The sequence below is a fragment of the Cetorhinus maximus genome, chromosome 20, assembly GCF_964194155.1.
Source record: "Cetorhinus maximus chromosome 20, sCetMax3.hap1.1, whole genome shotgun sequence".
Lineage (NCBI taxonomy): Eukaryota > Metazoa > Chordata > Chondrichthyes > Lamniformes > Cetorhinidae > Cetorhinus > Cetorhinus maximus.
This window is the reverse complement of record NC_135898.1, coordinates 20,930,342-20,954,203: the sequence shown is the minus strand read 5'-3', so window position 1 is coordinate 20,954,203 and position 23,862 is coordinate 20,930,342. Positions and strand designations below refer to the sequence as shown.

Below are 23,862 nucleotides of genomic sequence, written 5' to 3'. Positions count from 1 at the left end.
TTTTTTGATACAGATCAAGGACCTGGACTTGGGTATGCAGGACACAATTTCAAAGTTCGCAGATGACAGCAAACTTGGAAATGTAGCAAACAATGAGGAGGATATTAACAGACTTCAGGAGGACATTTACAGACTACTAAAATGGACAGGAATGCATCAGGATCAATTTAATGCAGAGAAGCTGATTCATTTGGTAGGAAAAATGAGGAAAGGCGATATAAATTAAATGGTTCAATTTTAAAGGTTATGCAGGAAAAGAGAAGTCTGGGGATGTATGTACACAAATTTTTGAAAGTAGTGGATAAGTTGAGATGGCTGTTAGTGCCACTATATCATGTGCAGACTTGTGCTTTAGTGTCAGCCATGGCTCAATAGGTAGCACTCTCATCTCTTAAAAGGTTGTGGGTTCAAGATCCACTCCAGGATTTGAGTAAGAACATCAAGGCTGACACAGAGAGTGCTGTCTATCCTCTCAGTTGGAAGTAAAGGATCTCAAGGCACTATGCTGAAGAAGAGCCGGGGAGTAAACCTTGATGTCCTATCCTAGTCAATCAACATAACAAAGATGGATTATCTGATCATTATCTCATTGCTGTATGTGGGAGCTTCCTGTGTGCAAATTTGCTGCTGCATTTCCTACAGCAGTGACTACACTTCAAAACTTAATAGGCTGTTAAGCGCTTTAGGATGTCATGTGGTTGTGAAAGGCGCTATATAAATTCAAGTCTTTCTTTGTTCTAGCAGCTCACAAACTTTATTTGCTACACAGCATGCAATTACGCATATGCACTCAAAACTCATCTTAGCTTGCCTTGTATTTTCTCCCAGTCTAAAGAACTCTCTCCAAAGCCTTCACATCCTTCCAAAACTGTGATACCCAGAATTGGACACAATAGTCCAGTTGGGGCCAAACTAATGTTTTATAAAGGTTTAGCATAACTTCCTGGTTTTGCACTTTATGCCTCTATTTATGAAGCCCAGGACCCCATGTGCTATATTAACTGCTTTGTTAATCTGTCCTGCCGCCTTCAAAATTAGTATGCAAACGCTCCAAAGTTAACCCTTCTCCAATAAAAAGGTTTTACCCTGATTGTACTTTGTCCTTATTCTCTTTCCTAGTCCCAACAGCTGTTTTTGGGCACTGCACTTCAATCTCAGTGTTAGCCATTTGCTTCACTTTCCATTGCTTCTGATATGGGGAAAGAACAGGGAAAATGGGACTAGGATATATAGTTCTAGGTGAAGAGCTTGAATTGCATAATACTGGCCCTGCTGTAACTTTGATATCTCTGTGTCACTGCCTTTACTTGAAGAAAATTTTTTGAAGACTTCCCACAGTTTTTGAATGAGGCCTTACTTTAAACGAATTGAATTATCATTGGTACCATTTCACCATAATAAAGAACATCTTGACTGTGAATGAGTAGCTGAAATGTTAACTCTGTTTCTCTCTCCACAGATGCTGCCAGATCTGCGTATTTCCAGCATTTTCTATTTTTATTTATTTTCATTGACTGAGGATAGTCCTTTCTTAATCCCAAGAGGTGAAACATTTTGGTATAGGCAGGGCTATGTGGTTTTACTATAATTGGTGCTTCATTAACCTCACAGAAAGAGGTTTCATGAAGAAATCTTTGATTGCATTTTAATTTCTAAATCTCCAAGCCCTTTGACAGGAGAAGAAAAATAAATTGAGATCTGCTAACTTTTTTTTTGCAATTCCTCCAGAAGTACAGTACATGCATCTGGATTAATATCAAGGTCCAGCATTGCCAACACTGGTAATTTTGTTAACTATTTATTTAGTTTGTCTAATTATTTTAACTCTTTCTTTCCTTTCTACATATACTGCAGTGGTTCAGGAAGGTGGCTCACCACCACTTTCTCAAAGGCAATTAGGAATGGGTAACAAATGCTGGCCTTGCCAGCATGGTTCCCAAACCATGAATGATTTAAAAAAGAAATACACTAAGATAATACAGCAAAATAATTAAACAGCTAATGCGACTGGTAGTTTTCTCCTAACTCAGAGTGGTTTTGGGTATTGCATGAGGATCACTGATAAAATGTTAGCCAAAATTACCATATTGGAATCTAGCCACTAGCTTTGCACATTCTTCAAATTAATCATGGTCATTTAATGTATAAAAATAGCATTTGTGAAATATCTTAAAATTGAATTCTTTTGCCTCTTCTAACCAATAATGTATAATAAAAGTACAAGCTGATTTGATTTAACCCTAAGCACAAAACAGATACTATGACTCACTCCTATGAAGGGGTAAAATTAGTTCAGGTTGTAAATACCCCACCAGGGTGATAATGTCAAATTTATACATTTAATATAGTCCTTCCGTCTAAAGTCTTTTTGAAACATGACCATTTGCTACTCAAAATTTTATGGAATTAATTAAAAATGAGATATACACTTTGCATTTGAACTAACTTTTTTTTAAGAAAAAGGAACTTTCATCAATTTAGTCAGTTTAGTAAAGGGGCATTCAAAGCCTGTGATAACACCAAGGTTTCCAATACCATTCAGCTCTTACCTGTGCTTCCCAATGGGCGAATTGTGTATTCATTCAAAGTGAAGCCTTTTTCTAGTGCCTGGGTCCTCATGTTCTTGTTAAAAAGATCACTGCCAGTGAAATAAAGCACACCACAGAAATATTGATCTTTTGGAATAAGCCTGCAAGAGGAGAAGTGCATGGTGAGCAATCAGAAACGAAAGTAATAGGCACATCATAAGACAATAAGCTACACGGCAGTAGAGATGTTTGAATCCCAAGCCCATTTAAACTGGGTAACATGCTATAGCTACATACAGACATACTTTGTCTAATTTCTGAAATACTGGCGACTGGAAACAGTTTTTAAGAATAAAAACCAGAAACAACCAGAACTTCCTTCAGAGGCACAGCTGTATCCTTATTAGCCTTGTTTCTGAACTGCTGATCCATATTTCTTGACTTCAGTGATATATCAAGAGTATTGTAACATCTGAGGGCAATCTACACAAAGCTAGGCTGGGTGCTCCACAAAAGATTAGGCTGTGGCTGCTCAAGTCGAAATGGTTATATCTAATACTAAATCTAAATGAAGAGAAGTGTCTTGGTCCTGACGTGGAATAAGTTCCACCCCCATGGTCGAGTGCGTGACAGCGTTTTCAACTAAGCAGCACTCATACTCGGCAAAACAGTGCTATTACTGCTAAATATGCACATGACAGACACGAGCTTTGCAAAATTACATACAATTGAATATTAATCATCCTGTAACTATTTTATTCATGGTCTCCTTAGAAACTTCTGCCAGAAACTGTGGCAATTAGTTCTAACTTCTTGCAGTCTAAATAGTCATTTTAACAACTCTAGGCTGGTCAAGTAAGTATTTGTGTTGTGGATTAGATCCAAGGAATGGGTATGACATTATTTAAAAACAAAATGGAGGGAAAAAGCAACTAGGGGACATTTTATATTTGTAGTTACAGGATCAAGTGCCAAAATCATTCTAAAGCTGAATCAATCAATCAGTCCCATTATTCAAATTGACAATTCAATATAATCTTCAATGAAATAGCATAATGCCTCTTAACTATTGGCTATGCTTATAATCATACTGGTCAGACTTTCATAAGCTTCATTTAAACAAAACTTAATTTCTTAAACAAAAACAAAAAATTGAATTTATTTCAAGCTGGTTTTAATTGACTTCAAATTGAAAATTGCTAGTTGCACCGGGGTTGAGGAAAGTGGTCAGCCTCCACAATGGAGACTCCAATCTAGTGTGAATTTAAACAATGAAGAATAGTGAGCATGGGAGGTCCACTGTGCTTAGGCTAAACAAAGACAAAACATAAACCACAATGATGAACACTAAGCTGATCTAAGTGGATAACCTATACTGGGAAATCAAGCACGAGAATGCACAGTTATGTAACACCTACATCTAAAAGCAAAACATATCTTACGTTTACATTAGCATGGTAAAGTTGATGGTATATCTGGCAGTCAGGCTTGTTGGAAGTACGTTAGATTGTACCCACAGTTTGAATCATTTGAAGTTGCCCCTGTTAGCTCCCAGAAGCAGCCAACAAAACATGTTTGAGTAAACATCAGCCATTCTCAATATCTGAACACTAAAAATGTCCTGCTATATCTTTCAAACCATCTTGTCCATTTCTGCAATCCTCCTGATCATCTTTTATTCTTACCTCATGCAAGATGTACCACTCAATCCCTCTGTTAGATTATTATTTTGTTGAAAAGATTGGTTTTATTTTGGAACTGGAATAATTATGTCAGGAGTAGTCAAAAGAGTCATATGGACTCGAAATGTTAATTCTGTTTCTCTCCCAACAGATGCTGTCAGACCTGCTGAGTTTTTCCAGCATTTTCTATTTTTATTTCAAACTGACCTGTCCTGTTTCAGGAGAAGCATTACAAAAGAACTGGGAGTAAATATAACTAATCAATAAAATAAAAGAAGTTTATGAAAATAATCAAATGAAGATAAAGATTAAATGAACAATATTGTTGCTTAGGAATTTGGGCACATGGAAATAATGAGTCTAAAAGATGTACCGAATGTTGGGGCCACAATAAGCAGCCCCAATATCGCTTCCTGACCATCATATTGGCAACTTAGGAGTGCCTGAAAAGTGAGAGCTTTGTGACTAAATTTCAAGGTCATATTATGCTGCCCACATGCAACAACCAAGACTTTGAACTAGTGCAAACAATTGAAGAGACGCCCAAACTGTGGAGATCTCTCCTCTATCTTTGGTGAGCTTCTATCTCCTGAAATTGCAGAATAGTTTAATTTGCGAGTTCAATCCTTGGAGGATTGGATGAAACTAACTACTGTTAAGCTGTATGAATTGTTCCCTGTCAACAACAGAAATAACACTGAGACAATTCAAAACCATAAAGTAAAATTTGTGAGTCTGAGACTTTTGAAAAACCACCCACACTGACATACTGTTATCCCAAGCTCAACTTTGCATGAACCAATGCCTTAAAATTAGCAAGCAGGTGAAGACCATTGAAGCAAGTTTGACAAAACTTAAGGAGAGATCCACCAAGGATTATTTTTTCTTATTATTCATTCAAGGGATGTGGACATCACTGGCTAGGCCAGCATTTATTTCCCATCCCTAACAGCCCTTGAGAAGGTGGTAGTGAGCTGCATTCTTGAACCATGTGATGTAGGTACAACCACAGTGCTGTTAGGGAGCAATTTCCAGGGTTTTGACCCAGCAACAGTGAAGGAACGGCAATACATTTCCAAGTCAGGATGGTGAGTGGCTTGGAGGGGAACCTTCAGATGGTGGTATTCCCATGTGTCTGCTGTCCTTGTCCTTCTAGATGGTAGCGGTCGTGGGTTTGGGGAGTGCTGTCTAAGGAGGCTTGGTGAGTTCCTGCAATGCATCTTGTAAGTGGCACACACCGCTGCCACTGTGAGTCAGTGGTGAAGGGAGCAAATATTTGTGGATGGGGTGCCAATCAAGTGCAATGCTTTGCCCTGGATGATGTTAATCTTACAGAGGAAGATTTACTGAGTAGATGGACTTGAGTAATGAAAAAATAACCAGCTTGGAGATATTAATCAAAGCACTGAATTACCAAATATTGATTCTTTTATAAAATGATAGAACACACTCCAGCACTGAACAGATAATTATGTTCATGTTTCCTGAAAGTTAAATTGAGAAAAGGCAGGCAAATTAGAAACTTAAAGAGAATGCTTCCAAATAAGCTCCACTGAGCGAAGGAAGGAAAAAGTGAACAGAGAGTTTATTTTGGCAGGAATGTAGCTGATGAGCCAAGACATGGTGAAGGATGTTACCAACACTTAATAAAATTAGAGGGGCCAAGCCAAAACAAAGACTGCTGATTAGGTAATGCTAAGTTTGGATTTTAAAGCCCGAGGAAGGTAAGGAGTTCAGAGTTACAAGACACTGAGGGAAAATAAAATTAAGAATAGGAGACTGTGCAATGACAAATGATCACAAAGATAGCTGAATGGAGAAGAGGGAACAGTGTGTAAGTCAGCACGTTTGGAAAGTTTGTAGAGTAATGACCAAAGTATCAATAAAATAGAAAAAGAAAAAAAATACCGTGGTGGAGTCAGCAAGGCTGGTGGTGAGGGAGGGGTCGGCAAACAGACAGCAGCTTTTCCTTGTATATTATTCGATGACTACTTGAAGGGTCTCCAAAAATTGAACAACATAAACATCGTTGAGGGACTTAGATTTTACAAAGCTAAGAAGTGTATTCAGCATGGTGAAGATGCCAAGAATCTTTTTTCAGATATTGCTGGCAAGGTGGATATTTATTACTCATCCCTGGTTGCCCTTGAGAAACTGGTGATGGGCCACCTTTTTGATTCACTCCAAAACATGTAGATTGTATCCCTCAATGTTTCTCGGGCTTCCAGGACTTTAACCCCACAACCCTTGCAGAGGCAACTTTGGAGGTAATTGATAACCCTTCAATCTTAGATCTCCCTGTCCTGTGGCACTCTACAACTGTGGCTCAGTTCATAGCACCCTCGCCTTTGAATCAGAGGGTTGTGGGTTCATGTCCCACTCCTGAAAACCAAGAACTGTGAATGTACTCGAAAGAGTTACAATCTGTGACTGTTGATAACTCGAAAGAGTTACAACTTATATTCCAGTAAATTCTCTGTTTGGAGTAACTTATCTTGTATTTATGAAATAACAAAATAATCTAATAAACACAAAATCCCTTGTGTGTTGTTGCTTAAAACTTAAGTGTTGTGACCAGCGGCCCTGTCATCCTCACCAACACACCTGACATAAACTGAAATGTAGCTGGGAATAACAGGCTATTTTTTCAAAGTTTACTTTTCCTCTTTGAGGCCACACACACAAAGCATCTCCAGTTAGGAGGGCCAGGCAACAATTACAAGACCACCATCAATCTGTTGTTTGAATGGCTACTTGAAGACACAAAGTAAGCAGAATCAGATGCCAAATTAGGAACAATTAAGCAATGTGTTCCAGTTATATTTTCCATGTATTAATTACAAGTCAACCCTGACAATCACTAATTAGTAATTATTAATTGCATGGAGGAAAAGCCATAGTCAATTATTCTGGCATTAAGTGAACAACCTTCAGCATTGTTTGCTTAGTCCCCAAACTCTAGCTTTATGTAAGTTCAGTTCCAAGCTGGTTTAATGCAGTTTTATGCACTTCCTTTTTAACATCCTCTCTGCATCCCCCCACCTCTCTTTTTCTCCTGAAAGCAGTACTAATGCTGGATTACGATTCCATGGACCCCAGCAACCATCGTGCACCACATCTAAATAACCATTGTTCCCATAATCTTGATAATTAGTACTGGCAGGACTAATTTAGCCAGGTGGGAGGACATCAAGACTCAGACAGATCCTTTCTTTTCCCTTCTGCAGGAATAGGCAGCTCTCCGGAATACTGAGACCAATTGTACTGCCTGAACATAGATTAGGAAATTAAAGCTGGATCTTCTTGAATTGGAAAACTCCGAATCACAATATGACTGCATTCATCCATCCATTTCTTGGGGCCTATGTCAAGAATCTATGTTAGGCAGAATTTGGGTGTTTAGATTGGAATTATAATATTAATTTCATGGAAACCACACTTGAAGGGAGTGCAGATTACAAAAAAAACAAAGGCTGTGGGATTGTATGCCTATCTCTAGATTGCATTCCCTTTGAGCTTAGCTTTCTCTTAAAGTGCAGCATTTTAATGCTTTTTGTCCAAAATAACTTTTCAAATGAGCCTTTAAATCCAGTTCAGGCTGATTTCTTGCAAAATAGACTATTGGTAGTCTCAGCCTAGTGACTAAAGCAAGATAAAACTGTTCAGAATTAAAGATAAATTAATGCTAAAGTCAATGTCTTATACTCACATTCATCAGCAACATTAGCTGCTAAAGAGGGCAAGGAAAGAAAACAAGGGAAAATAGGAACAAACAACACAGAAGCTAGGAGTTTGGTAAACAACAAACAGGACTGTAAAAGATGTGAAGACCAATGGCTTAGTGGACTGGATTGACAGATGGCTGGTACAATTTAACGTTGAGAAGTGTGAGGTGCTACATTCTGGGAGGAAAAGCAAGGAATGAGAGTATTCACTCAGCAAAAATATGCAGACGGGTGCAACTACTTAGGGGTTCAAATATGTAATTCCCTGAGAGACTAAATGCCATAAACAGCATAAATAGCATTTTTAGTTTAACAAACAAGTGGCATAGAATAAAGAAGTGACAATTGTATGAGGAATGGTTAAAGTAGTGTATGGAAGTTTCGATAACCTCAGTTGGAAGAGAGATGAAAGCCATCAAGAGCACAATGTCAATTCACCAGGATGATGCCAAGAATGGGAATCTATAGTTATGGGAAGAGATTTGAGACAGTGGAACTATATACAATGGAGTTTTAAAGGATAAGAGAAGATTTAATAGTATTTTAAAAATTATTCAGGATTTTGATAGGGTGCCTAAGGACAGGCTAACTCCTATGATTCTGGATCTAATGACAAAAGGTCACCAATTGAAATGTCACAAATAGACTGAAGAGGGAAGCAAAGAGAAATTTTCTCATTTGGAGGGTTGCTGGAGCATGGGATGTTTGCCACAAGGTGTGCTCGAACATACTATATCTTTTAAGGGAATATTGAATAAACACTTGAAGCAGCGAAAAATATACGGCTATGGGCAGAGCACATAAGCAATGGGATTTGTTTTGGATTGCTCTAACAATAGAAACATAAAACCATAGAAAGTTATAGTGCAGAAAGAGGCCATTCAGCCCATTGTGTCTACACTGGCCAAAAAAGAGAAAAAAGCTAGCCACTCATTTTAATCCCACTTTCCAGCACCTGGTCTGTAGCCTTGCAGGTTGCAGCACTTCAGATGCAGATCCAGGTACCGTTTAAATGAGTTGAGCATTTCAGCCTCAACCATCAACTTAGGCAGTGAATTCCAGATGCCCACCACCCACTGGGTGAAAAAGTTTTTCCTCATGTCCACTCTAAACCTTCTACCAATCACCTTAAATCTATGCTCCCTGGTAACTGACCCCTCAGCTACGGGAAACAAGTCTTTCCTGTCTATCCTATCTAGACCCCTCATAATTTTGTACACCTCAATTAGGTCAGCCTTCTCTGTTCTAAGGAAAACAACACTAGCCTATCCAATTTCTCCTCATAGCTGCAATTTTCAAGCCCTGGCAACATTCATGTAAATCTCCTCTGTACTCTCTCCAGAGCAATCATGTCTTTCCTGTAATGTGGTGACCAGAACTGAACACAAAATTTCAGCTGTGGTATAACCAGTGTTTCATACAGTTCCATCGTTACATCCCTACTTTTGTATTCAATACCTCGCCCAACAAATGAAAGCATTCCATATGCTTTCTTGACCACCTTCTCCACCTGTCCTGCCACCTTCCAGGACCAGTGGACATGCGCTCCAAGGTCTGTCACTTCCTCGACTCCTCTCAATAATTTCCCGTTTATTGAGTATTCCCTTGCTTTGTCTGCCTTCCCCAAATGCATTACCTCACACTTTTCTAGATTGAATTCCATTTGCCACTTCTCCACCCACTCAACCAAACCACTGATATCTTTCTGGAGTCGACAGCTATCCTCTTTACTTTCAACTACACGGCCAATTTTTGTGTCATGTGCAAATTTCCCAATCATGCCTCCCACATTTAAGCCTAAATCATTAATATATACAACAAACAGCAACGGCCCCAACACTGAACCCTGTGGAACACCAGTGGAAACTGTTTTCCATTCACAAAAACATCCATCGACTATTATCCTTTGTTTCCTGTCACTAAGTCAATCTTGGATCCAATTTGCCACCTTCCCCTGTATTCCATGAGATCTCACTTTCCTGATCAGTCTGCCATGTGGGATCTTGTCAACTGCCTTTCTGAAATCCATAGAGACAACATCCACTGCACTACCCTCATCAATCCTCCTTGTTACTTCCTCAAAAAATTCTATTTAGTAAGACACAATCTTCCCCTAACAAAACCATGCTGACTATGCCTGATCAATCTCTGCCTTTCTAAGTGACAGTTTACCCTGTCTCTCAGAACTGTTTCCAATAATTTGCCGGCCACCAAAGTCAGACTGACAGGCCTATAATTTTCTGGCCAATCCTTTGCACCCTTTTTAAATAAAGGTACAACATTCAGAGAACTCCAATCCTCTGGGACATCGCCTGTATCTAGTGAGGATTGGAAAATGATCCTCAGAGCATCCGCTTTTTCCTCCCTGGCTTCCTTCAACAGCCTGGGATACAATCGATCTGGCCCTGGTGATTTATCCACTTTCAAGGATGCCAGTCCCTCCAGTACTTCGTCTCTCACTATGCTTATTGTATCTAATATTTCACACTCCTCCTCCTAAACTAGAATGTCTGCATCATCCTTCTCCTTAGTGAAGACAGAGACAAAGTACTCATTGAGAACCTTGGCCACATCTTCTGCATCAAACCACAAGTTACCATGTACGTCTCTGACAGGCCCTACCTTTTCCTTAGTTATTCTCTTGCTCTTAATGTACTAGTAAAATATCTTAGGATTTTCTTTGATTTTACTTGCCAATATTTTTTCGTATCCTCTCTTTGCTTTCCTAATTTCTGTTTTTACTTCACCCCTCCACCCATATGGCCCCATTTGATGCTTCATTTAGTATATCATCCCTCCTCATAGCTGCAATTGATTCTTTAACCAATAATGTCATGCCCCCACCTTTTTTTATCCCCCCTCCCTATCTGGCCTGACTGTTGAGCTGCCATTTTTGCTCCTCCTTAAGCCAAGTTTCCGTTATAGTGATGATATCACGCTGCCATGTGTCTATCTCTGCTCTCACCTTATTGGTTTTATTTACTATGCTCCTTGCATTTCCATATATACCTTTTAACACTGCCAAATTCCTATGCTGTACACTTTTTAACCTGTGCTGCTTCTGTCTTTCAGAGTCACTCATTAATTGTCCATGTCTAGTTCCCTGCTCTGAATTTGCCCTCAGGTTACCACCCCCTGCCAATCTAGTTTAAACCCCTCCCAACAGCACTATAAAATCTCCCTGTGAGAATATTCATCCCAGTCCTGTTCAGGTGTAGACCATTCGGCTTGTACAGGTCCCACCTTCCCCAGAACCGGTCCCAATGCCTCAGAAATCTGATGCCCTCCCTCCTACACCAGCTTTCCAGCCACGTGTTTAATTGCTCAATTCTCCTATTTCTATACTCGCTTGCACGTGCAACTGGGAGTAATCCTGAGATTACTGCTTTAGAGGTCCTGCTTTTCAAACTCCTTCCTAGCTCCCTAAAGTCTGCTTTCAGGTCCTCACCCCCTTTCCTACCTAAGTCATTGGTACCAATGTGGACCACAACCTCTGGCTGATCACCCTACCCAAAAGAATGTCCTGCAGTCACTCCATGACATCCTTGACCCTGGCACCAGGCAGGTAACATACCATTCTGAAGTCACGTCTATGAGCACAGAAACGACTGTGTGTTCCCCTAACATACGAAGCCCCTATTACAACTGCTCTTCCCCTCTTCTTTCTCCCCTCCTGTACAGCAGAGCTGCCTGTGGTGCCACAAACCTGGCTCTGACTGCACTCCTCTGAGGAACTAACACCCTCACTGGTACCCAATATGGAATGCCGATTGGTGAACCAGGGGACTCCTGCAATACCTGTCTGGTTTTCTTAGACTGCCTGGCGGTCACCTTTTCCCTTTCTGCCTCCAGGCTCCTAAGCTGCCGTGTGACCACCTCTCTGAATGTGTTATCCACATGGCTCTCAGCCTTGTGGATGTGCTACAGTGACTCCCGCCGCCACTCAAGCTCTGAAACCCAGAGCTCAAGGTTCTGCAGCTGGTGACACTTCTTGCACACGTGATCGTCTAGGACACTGGTAGCATCCACGGCTTCCTGCATATTACAAGTCACGCATTCCACAGGACCGAGCTGTCCTGCCATGGCTTCAATTTACTTCCCTTATAATGGGTTGGCATAGACAGGATGAGCTCAATGTCCTTGTTCTATACTATAAAATATTTAATTCTATGGATTTAGAATGCTAAGAGTAAGGGCAACAGGTCAAAGATTGATACAAAGCAAGAGAGAGGGGAAACAACCAAGATGATGAGTTATAAACAAAAATCAGCAGGAAATAGAATATTAGCAGTCAAGGTTAATTATTACTTAAGAGCATTTAACCATCAAAAGTGTCATGGTGGACAGAGACAGAAAGGTAGCTATAACTAGATCATATTATTTGCCAAGAAAGTGATGTCCACCACCTTATTCAGCAATTTGTATATAGAGAATAATTTTAACATAAAACATTCACTCCAAGTCACTGCACCAAACTAAGGAAAAAAATGTTAGTATTCTCTATTATCATTTGATAAATTCTATGGCCTATATATTAACTTGTTCTGTGCACCATTTTCCAGCAGTGATATAAAATCTGTACCGACAGTCAATTTAGATTTTGCATGGTTCTTAACTGTTTCTTTGTGAGATTGCAGAGTGGAAGAGTGGAACAATTAACATTTATATTGGCAAGTCACTGAAGAAAAGCAAACCAAAAAAAGAAAGACCTTATACATCATGGACTAACTTCGTCAAACAGCTGTTTCCAAAATATTTTCTGACAAATAGTGTCTTCATATCAAATTTGATTACTGCCTTGGGGCTCTGACCAGACCAGTTAGATAAGTGTGAGTTGGGAGAGGTGACTTTTGAGATCTTTTAAGTATTATGTAATTAACTCACCTAATGTCAATTCTCCTGAATGGATAATCACTACCATCACTATCATCCGGCAATCGGCAGACACCCTGTTGAAGAAAAGGAGGCAAAGGAAGAGTCAGAAAAACACCATGGCTCCAGTGACTATCATAAAATCATACAGCAAAGGAGGAAGCCAGTTCAGTTCATATGGCTGTGCTAGAGGACAGAACACCACTCTTTATATTTCAAGCACATCATGATTGCTGCAGTTATGTAAGTAAGTTTAAGCCAGCATTCTTTCACTCACAAAGTCAATTGTAAGGAGAGACTGATGTTCCTAATATTCTCTTTGCTAGTTTGGTGACCAGGGAGCAATTCCATAGGATATAGCCTCAGAAAGTTGGCTGTTAGTGTAATGATCTTGAAAGGAATAAGCCTGATGAACTAAATTGCATGGATTAGTACAGTTCCAATCTCCCATCACAAGGGATGCCATCTTTAAGTCAAATCAAGTGCAGATACTGCTAACCTAGTCAATAATCATTATTTGCTCAATATATAGCAATATAACAACTATAGTATACAACATTTCAATGCATAGCAATGCTGCACTCTTGTGGTTGAAGTTTCTCCATATGATTCAGTCCAATGAAATGCAGAATGAATACTGAAATCAATTAGCAGTACTTGCACACAGCAAGTAAGTAGAAAACGACTCCGGAACCTGATGTACAAGTGCTTCTTGAACAGAAGAAGTGAGGTGGATTTGTACTAGTACAGAACAGGTGGAAGTTGCTGAGATGACAATGAACAATCCCAATGAAGAAAAATGTAAAAAATGGTCAGGTTTGAATATTCCGGTATTCACTTGCACATTTCTTCCAAACTTGTTAAAAGGTGGCAGATGCAGGTCACTTATTGCAGCATAAATAAATTGTCCATATCAGACAAACGCTTCACTGTATATTTTCCCTTTGACAGTTTCCAGTTTGCTCTTGTAATATTGCTTTTATGTTCTTGTATGTTGACGGTTAACAATCTTAGTTTTAAATGTGAAGTAATGACTGCTGATATGCAAACCAGACTGTGGATTTTATAAGCCCATGTGTTAAAATAGCATTCCAGTGTGTTTAATGATGAATACAGACCAACTAAAAACACAAGGTATACCAATGTGCTTCAATCCACCTCACATTTCCCAATCTACCCCACAAGCACATTGGAATGTTCACTGCAATCAAGCATATGACTTGAACTTGCGATTTAACAGTGAGCTGAAGCCGCTGTGCTCATTTGAGAAATGCTGCCATTTAACCCAACTTGATTGGACCAATGGAATTCCTCTTTTACAACATGCAGTGAACAACATGGATTTTAAAATACAGTTCACTCAAAATATAATTCTGTAATTGTCATTTAAATTCATTCTCACTGAGCATTTTTTAACTTAAAAGAAGAGTCTGTAAAATATTCAAAATTCCACTGGGCAGATTGCTGTCTAAAGGTTTTTTTTTTATTTAAAAGTATTTTTGTTCTACCTTTTCCTGGATCAATTTCCCATTGAATTTGTAACAGTGTCTCTCACAAAGTGAGAAACACAGTATCAAAAGCATGGACAGAAATAAAGATATAGAAGTATGATTACAATCTTCAAAGGATGTTCTTTTTTTGAATAGGGCCCACTCAAAGTTACTAGTGGTGAGGTAACCAGGACAGATGCACTCTCTTTCAAACACTTAATTTCAGTGCTATTATGACAATGTTCATATGATTTGCCTTTCCCAGGCTTTTTAGAACTAATATGTCAGTATTCCTTTCCAAAGGAGTGAGAATACACCAACCTCCAGGATCAAGAATGCTCATCCGGGCAACCACAGTGAAAGTTGTGGACTCCCCTGCCCCAAATTCCCCACCACTGCTTGCTCCCCACTGCCCAAAACCATCAACCAACTAATCACTTGAATGGAAGTCTCATGACTGTCCTTAGCTGCCAGATCTTCATCAGACGGCAGCCGTTCAGTGCCTCCTCTTGCTCATTCTGGCTGCAAATTGGACTGACGGTACTTAAACAAGGCCCAGCAGTTAAAATTGCCACAGCCACCTCCTGCTGTGCGGGAAATCAATTTGCCGGAGCAGTTTCCTGCTAGATGCTCGCTCAGAGTTCAAATTCTCCTAAATATTTCCTGTTGATCAAGTAAGCAATGAAATCTTTTACTGAAGAACATTAGCATTTTAGGGATAGGAGAGAAAGCCATTAAACTCAAACATGCCAGTACTTTCCCCTAGGTTAGTCTTACTCACCTATTACTGTCCTCCTCAGCTGTTCTCTCTCCATAAGCACTTAATTCTCTCTCCATAAGCACTTAATTCTCTCTTTGCCCCATTTACACGCTGCTTCAATAATCTTCTCTGGTAACATTAAAAAACTAATCATACCTTCTTACTCCTAACTTCATTTTTGACCTGTGTCCCTTGGGATTTCAACGCTATGCCATAAGTGGAAGTTTTTTCACCCAATGCTTCCATAACATGCAGTGTGAAGGCTATCATGAGAGAACTTTTCAAAAGACACAAATTCTCCAATAGCATAAAAGATGGTAAGTTATTTCCGTCAGAAATTTACTACAATGCTGGAAGATGAAAAACAACAATAGTGATATTAATAAAATTTTCATTCAGGATAAATGGAGAAAATATGCAAAACAAGGAAGTACTTATGAAATTTATTAGCTCTGACACTGGATTTCTCCTTTATGTTATTTACAGTTGATGGTTAAATGTAATGCTTTATTTGATGAAGATCACTGCTTTTTTAGATGTTAGTTTAAAATTGGAATAATGTTCCCTTCATTCATACAGTCTATCTTCAGCTTCAGACTACAACCAAATCATTTCTCATCTCTGAGTGAGAGAGTCATTTACAGCACAGGAGGAAGCCATTTGGTCCATTATGTCCATGCTGGCTCTCTATAGAGCAATTCAGTGAATCCTATTACCCCATTGCATTCTTCTAGCCCTGCAAATTTCTTTCCCCGAACTGCCCATTCAATTTCCTGGAACAGCTTTAAAGTAAATGGCCCTTTACAAACGAACAGCAATAGACAGAAATAGTTACAATCATTTTGAAAAGGTAAAAATAGTAAACTGTTCCATTACTATTGGTACATATCCAATACTGTACACCAAAATCTACAATAAACCAATCAACTAATCTAAAACAATTAAGAGGAAAAGAGTTGACGTTTCGAGTCCTCACGACCCTTCAACGAAGGGTCGTTCAAGGGTCGTGAGGACTCGTAACGTCAACTCTTTTCTTCTCCGCCGATGCTGCCAGACCTGCTGAGTTTTTCCAGGTAATTTTGTTTTTGTTTTGGATTTCCAGCATCCTCAGTAGTTTTTTGTTTTTAAAACAATTAAGACATGCCTGTAATTCTACAGATAGCTCATAAAACATATTTCAGTACCAATAAACTAGGCCAATTGAAATGGTTACAAACCTATCATTTTTTCATTACAGATTCACCAATTCATATTTTAGCAAACAAAAGGGAGCAGCTGTAAGAGAAAACACAGACATTGTGAAAAGTACCAATAAAAGTTTCATTCTAGGGCTTTGCTCAAGTCACATTTCCAGAAGAACATGACAACATATTCGAACCTTTGATCTTGCGTGGGTGTCTCTCTCTCTCTCTGCCTCCTGTACTTAAATCATTTAACAGTCTTGCCCTGCTACCAGAGCAAGAATCCATGGCTAATAGTACGAGGAGTTTGAACTGTAAACATTCTGCTTCTGGACTGAACTCAGTTGGACAAGAAGCCTTCTCTCATTGATCATGGATGCCATAAATTTTATTTCAGCCTTCAACAATAATAGCGCCTTCTATATAATAAATGGTCCAAGGATATTAAATTGGGATCTCATTTGCATTGCAGTTACAGAGAGCCTGAACAAACTGGGCTATTGGGAAGCTTACAGTTGAATTTTGCTTTCACTGCACCATCTTGGGAAAAGTGGGTACAGCAATGGCTATAAAAAAAACTGCTGTATCAGGTTTGAACAGCAACTTAATGGAAGTAACATCAGGTCTGAGATGGCATAGCAGCCTATGAGCTTTTCATCCTCTCCGTGACCAGATGACAATTATTTTATATTTGTTCTTGGAATCAAGGATATACTGGCAAGACAATACTTAATGCCTACCCTTAATTGCACTGATGGCATTAAGAGTCAGCCAGATAGTGTGGGACTGGAGTCATATGTAGGGCAGACCTTCATAGAATCTCACAGGATAGGAGGAGGCCATTTGGCCTACTGTGTCTGTACTGGCTCGTGGAAAGAATTATCCAATGAATTCTACTCCACTGCTCTTTTCCCATAGCCCTGCAAATTTCTTCTTTTCAATTAAATTTCCAATTTGCTTTTTAAAGTTACTTTCTCTGAACGATATTATTGCTTTTATTTTAATCACAAAATGCCATTTTCTGGTGCCAGCCCACAAATAGCCAGTTTTTTTTCCAAATTAAATCAAAGTTTGCTTTGGTAGGGTCAGAATCCATTACCTCTGCATTACTAGTTTAGCACAATAATCACTAGGCAAGCACACTAAGTTATTTTCACCCTTTTCACCCTCTGGCTAACATTATTCTTGTGGTGACATGTTTTGACATATTGAATCCTCAGAGGGAAGTAAATGGATTTTTTAATAAACCAGCAGCAATGTTATACAACAAATGCCAAAGGATAGTATCTGCAAAGGAGAACTGTATGAAACAACAGCAACTTCATAAGGATTCCTTTTGCAAACCGCCAGGTGTGCTAGTTGACACACAAACTGGGCTATCCTGTCTCGTTTTCACTGCCCACCCAGGAACATGAGGTAAATCTGCCATCCTTACCAGGTCTGGCCTACCATGTGACTCAGCTCCACAGCAATGTGGTTGCCTCTTGACTGCCCTCTGCAATGGCCCAGCAAGCCACTCAGGTCAAAGGCAAATAGGGATGGGCAATAAACGCTGACCTTGCTAGCGACAGCCAAATCCCATAAAAGAATGAGAAAAAAAAGTAATATGGATTAAGATCCTATAAACTTCTATTGAAACTTCTGATAGGTTTGTAACAATTTGCAGACTGAGCCTCTTTCACAGTTAGCAGCTGTTATTGTGTGTGTTCGTTTCTGAAAGAAATCGTGTCTGTGAACAACATATTGTGAATCTTCAATAATATCAAATTACTGGAGTATGGGAGCTTTCATCAATAACCATCCACAGCACTCAGTGCCCCTGAAAAGATACCAGTATCTGATGACAAACCATTTTAAAAGCTCAGAAGTAATTATTGAAGGTAACTATATAGAATCACTTTGCAGTGACACTTATCAAGGTGGCTTACGCAAGTGGTTGCTGCAGTACTTTAAAGTCAGACAGATCTTCTGCATGCACCATTCCTGCCAGCAATTCCTACCCTATCATTTTAGTACTGGAAGCTGGCACGATGAAAATATATTCCCAAATACGGATGCACGGCAAACACGTGGCATATTCCAGATTAATACACACATGCAAGATCTGTACTTAAATCATAATCAAATTCTGCAGTTAGGTCTAGGAGCACTCAAAACCAAAACAACCATTAATGCTAATTGACCTTTTAGCTTGTCCGCAATTGCAAAGTCATGTGTAAAATGAACGTTCGGACAACATGCACTTGAAAGGACAACATTTAAAGAGATGATTATCTCAACAAAATTCCAATGCTGATCCCTACGTATAACATTTCGGGATTCTGATGCTATTGAATTATCGGGCATTTAAAACATCAAATAGCAATTGCAGCTGCTTGAAATAAAAGGTTAATCTGAACAATAAATATGTTCAATCAGATGTTCCCTGAAGTTTGCATTCACATTACATAGCTATCAGACTAACTGCCACTACTGCATGTAACTCATTCCAATAACAATTTAAAAGCTGTAGCGTCCCTCCTGAATATGAAATACGAGTATAATGAAATCTACAGCAAATAGAGAATAGATCATAAGTGAGGTGGATACTTTGCATTCCTTATCACAGTGTTGTGGATAAAGTGATAAATCTAGTACAAACCCTACACCTGTAGGCTTTGTGCACCTATGATCTTCTCACTAACACTACACAAACACACATTTCACTTGAAATAACAATAGCAAAGAAGGAAAAGAAAATGATTTTACAAAATGAAATAAACTGCAGATTCTGGAAATCTAAAAGAAAAACCACAATAGACCTGACAAGCACTTCTAATGAGAAAAGGCACATTGCCAATGCAGGTGTAAGTTTTCTTCAGACATGAAAACAGAAAGTTAGGAAAGCTATAAAAAGATCCGTGAAATGCAAAATCTGAATTTTGAAATGCCACATGCACAAAATTTCTATTATGTGGAATAAGTATTGTTGTATTCATCACCCATCCCAGGTACATAACTAAGCTGATACTCCACATAACCGCTAAAACTATTTTAAAAGACATGTGCTAGGGAAGTTGGCTCATGTCACTCCTCTGTAGAAGGCACTCCTCTATCTCTGAGCCTCCTCCAGCCTTACAGCACATTAAGATCTTTGTACATCTCGAATTCTGGTCTCTTGCGCTTCCCCAATTTGAATCGCTCCACGAATGGCATTCATGCTTTCTCTGCCTCGACCCTAAATTCAGGGGTTGCCTCCCTAAACCTCTCCACCTCTCTACTCTCCTCCTTTAAGACGACTGTTAAAACTTACGCTTTGACAAGTGTTTGGTCACCTGTCCAAAAGCCTCATGTAGCATCTTAATTCATTTTCGATAATGCTCCTTTGAAGTGCCTTGGGATATTATACTAGTTAAAAGCACAATATAAATGCAAGTCATTGCCGTTTTGGAAACAGACAAACTAAATTAGTGGAACTTTTGATTTCACGAATGGTTATGTTTGTTCTACAAATGTTAAAGAAAAAGAGAGATAGAATGATTGCAGGACAAACCTGGGTAAACATGAGAACAAATGCCATGGTTAATTCCTGAAAGATCGGTGAAGGAGAATATACATAATGGCACTATCCAAGCACCATAAACCAAACCTGGTACAGTTTCTGACAAATAAAAGTGATGAAAGAAAAGTAGCTCTTGAAAAAGGAGAGTGTGCAGGGTGAGGGGAGAAAGTGGGGGAATGGCATGAGGTGCATTGCTCATTTGGAGAGCTGGCGCAGACATGATGGGCTGAATAGAAGCTAATGCTTCTATGCATTAATAATTCAGAGATCATGTGAAACATTCATCAAGAGGGCTGAGAAATCCAAAGATTCTAAATTTATCTGCAATTCTGTTTCTGTAAAAATAGTTTGACATCAAAACTTTGAAAATAGGTACATTCAATTGTTATAATCTTAAACCATTTACTTTTCTTTGGCTTTAATATATCTTTTCAATCTGCTGTGCCAAGTTCCATACCTTGCACAGCTAAGGTGATCTGTTCTATTTAATTATGGTGTAAATTACTTGGCTAAATCACTAGAAGCATCTATATTTCTTAAAATGTTGAAATACCTATGCTGACATTTAGCTCTGTCACAATTTGAGCTGTTTACTTTGAATAAATTATTCATTGCTGGAAAAAAAGTATGTGACAAATTAAGTCAAATCTTGTATAATTACTACCCCGAGCCATGCAACCGTTCTCGGTTGTCAGAGTGGTTTGTCCAGGCTATAACATTTTTACAGGAGTAGTCAGTGTTGCACTTTACCCATCCTTTAGGAGGCACTTGAAAGAGATGAGCTGAGAAGGGCCTCATCCCTCAGCTCCTTTTTCTTTATAGCCAGATGGAGCCTAGCATCTCATTTTTGGGGAACCTTCAAGTGTGAATGCCCCTCAACAATAAGTGAACTTCAAACTTCCATATTATGCACATTTAATGCTTTAAAGATCAAAGTGCTGTTTTTGGTGCCGCCCAAATACACTATTAATAACATTTATTTCACCTTTAACTGTTTAAAAGTGTCATTATATTTCTCAAACCAGTACAGGTGTTTGAAAAGAATATAGGCTCAAGAGTTGCGGATAACTTTTAAGTTGCGATGAAGGTTCCATTCATCACTGTTTTTTTTCATTCATTTGTGGGATGTGGGTGTCGCTGGTGTCATGACTCACTGGGGATAGTGCACTGTGGTATCAAGCCCCACTGCTCCCCTAGCTGAGACAAACGTGAGAAGTTTAATGAGACCACCAAATTGCCCCAATTCTACCTAATTGTTTAATTTAGGTTAACAGAATACAAGCACCAGGTTTGTAAACTTAACTAGTAACAACTGTTTATTAAACAAATTGACTTTAACCAGTGGCAAAAGAAATATGAACTGCTAACTTTTGACTCTATAACTTAAATGTTACCCCTTCTTAACCCCTATACACAAACACACACACACACACTCACGTAAGACATACAAAACAAGGATTTTAAGGGTGAGATAAAACAGTTCAATAGCACCAATCTGGAGTTCAGGATTAGATGGGTTGACTTTGATTGATTTCTTCCAAATCCCTTGTCGTGGCTGATGCAAGATGGTCTCCCAGCACTTCCAGTTTGTGGTTCTCGGGTTAAAACTTGTTTTTAATGTATTTATTGGTGATTTTTCCCCTTTTCCTCCTTACAGGGGTTTCTCAAAGAAAGGAGGATACAGCGATGTGAGGAATAGCTGGATAGCTACTATGGCAGGATTACTGGAGTCTTACAAAACACAAGAGGGAGAGATTTCAGGTCTTTCCTCTTTTCAGGCTAGGAGCTGATCTACTGCACTACCCTCACACAAAACCTGGCCATTTGGTCAGTGGCCAATAAAAATGCCATCGCTAGACAATTCCCTCTTAAACCAGGTCTCCTTTCCAGCACCATTCTGTCCAACCTGGCACACACTGTTCTAGGATAGCAACATTGTAGATTTTCTTCTTTCTGCTCCATTGAACATCTCTTTTAAATTGCAGCCATGGTAGTTTTTAAAGCCACAGTCCAAGAAAAAATTAAAATATGTTATTTACATTGGCAAGGCCAACATTTATTGCCCATCCCTATATAACTAAGTGGCTTGCATGGCTATTTCAGAGGGCAGTTCAAACACATTGCTGTGGATCTGGAGTCACAAATAGGCCAAAGTGGATAATGACGGCAGACTTCCTTCCCTACAGGACTATTCCATGTCAGTGTGCTTATGCACCTCGTTATGGTACAGACTGCCTATATAATGAATACTACCGACTTGCATTCATATCATTTAATGGACCTTACCTCACGCTTCTGGGAAACATCTTGGAATATTTTTTTACAATAAAGGTGCTCAAACCTCTAGACTCAGTACTCCAACAATACGCTCAGTCCAAAAAAAATTAGTTATGCCAACAATGAAAATACCCTTTAAATTGAAACTCACTAAGTGACAAACAACTGTACAGATATTGCATTTAAACTCCGAACAAAATAATAACTAAACAAAACTGTACATTTAAAAAGGTAAATTGCTCACAGATGTCAATAATGCAAAAACAGCAAGCTTCTGAAATCTGATTTGGAATATCGAGAGAGTTATGATGAACGGTTAAAAATGGGATTTTGTTTAAAAATGCAAAATGGACAGGCATAATTGGATTGGCAGGAAATTGCCTCCACAATGAAAGTAAACCACATACCTCCGACTAAGCAGATTAACAACACAAGATATTAGGAAATAAGGATTGAAACCAAATAAAAAGTGGAAAGAAATAATTGATGGAATGAAAAGGCTGACTAACAATAACCAAAGAGCAAGATGTAACGAAGAAATCTCATAAGCAGATGAGCTCAAAAATCACATATGGCAATTACAATAAAATGTCAAATGTTTTATTGACTTGACCATGCATAATTATAAGCGCCATGCATGACCAATCAAAGAATCAAAAAACAAACTACAATACCCAGCAGATGCAGAGTCGCTCCCATCCTTGAGTAGTAATAATACTTTTTGGGTTAAGCCATAAACTGCACATAGCTCATATAGATTCAAAAGATGATGCAAGAAATATGAACAATGCCCAACAATACATGAGGCTTACTCTTTTTGTTATATGTCTTTTATAACCTGTGTGTTAGATCATAATACAATCAGTGTATCCACTTTCTCTTCAGGATGCACAATGCCCCATTCTTTTTCCACATTTGCTTTTTGCAGTGATCAGAAGACAATGTCTGATAAGTTGGTCAAAATATGCACAAGAGATAATAAATGGCTAAAATGAGTCATGTGGCATGCTACCAAAGCATGCGGATCACCAGAGGCATTGGTGGGTGTACCTAAATTTATTGCAGTAGTCAGCTCATAGTTTTCAGTCATACTTGTATGAAAACTTGGCTCAGTGGTAGTAACATCATCTGAGTGAGAAGGTTGTGCCAAGTCCCACTCCAGTACTCAATCACACAATCTGGGCTCCCACCTCAGTGCAATGCTGAGAGAGTGCCATCCTTTGGATGAGATGTTAAACTAAGTCCCACCTGTCTGATTAGGTGTACCTAAAAGATTCCATGGCATATATTCAAAGAATAAGGACAAGTAGACAGATAAAATCATTTAGAAAATACAATGCCTTGGAATATTACCACATATTTCTTCTTTTAATTGTCCACTTTTATGATCCAAAAACTACTTCATCAAATTGATTTAAACTTTGCTTTAGGAATGTACAGCACACTTCATTGTCTAAAGACATTGTCCTGGATCTGAGCTGTTTGGTGTTGACCTGGACACCTGAGTCATCTCATGCCAAAAACCTAAATGTGGTTAAAAATGAAAAGCTCCATTATCACATGGGGAAGCGGGAACAGCCAGGTGGCATTTTGTACTCTTCCTTTCAGCTATTGTCCAGTTTTCTCTTCACAGAATCATTACAGTGCAGAAAGCAGCCTTATGGCCCATTGTGTCCGCACTGGCTCTCCGAATGACAATTCACCTCGTGCCATTCCCCTGCCTTCTCCCTGTAAACCTGCACATTTTTCCTTTTCAGATAACAGTTTAATTCTCTTTTGAATGCTTTTATTGAACCTGCCTCCGCC

The 23,862-nt window shown here is 39.0% G+C and overlaps 1 protein-coding gene across 3 annotated transcripts in view; it reads right to left on the bottom strand.

Moving 5' to 3' along the window:
- Window positions 1-23,862, bottom strand: part of polb (polymerase (DNA directed), beta) — a 99,918-nt gene that overhangs the window by 14,257 nt on the left and 61,799 nt on the right. For all 3 annotated transcript variants that reach the window (XM_078565735.1, XM_078565736.1, XM_078565737.1), the window contains exons 12-13: window positions 12,820-12,884; window positions 2,550-2,689 (exon numbers count right to left, since the gene is read on the bottom strand). In XM_078565735.1, the coding sequence (XP_078421861.1) occupies window positions 2,550-2,689; window positions 12,820-12,884 (205 nt within the window). The remainder of the gene's footprint in view (window positions 1-2,549; window positions 2,690-12,819; window positions 12,885-23,862) is intronic.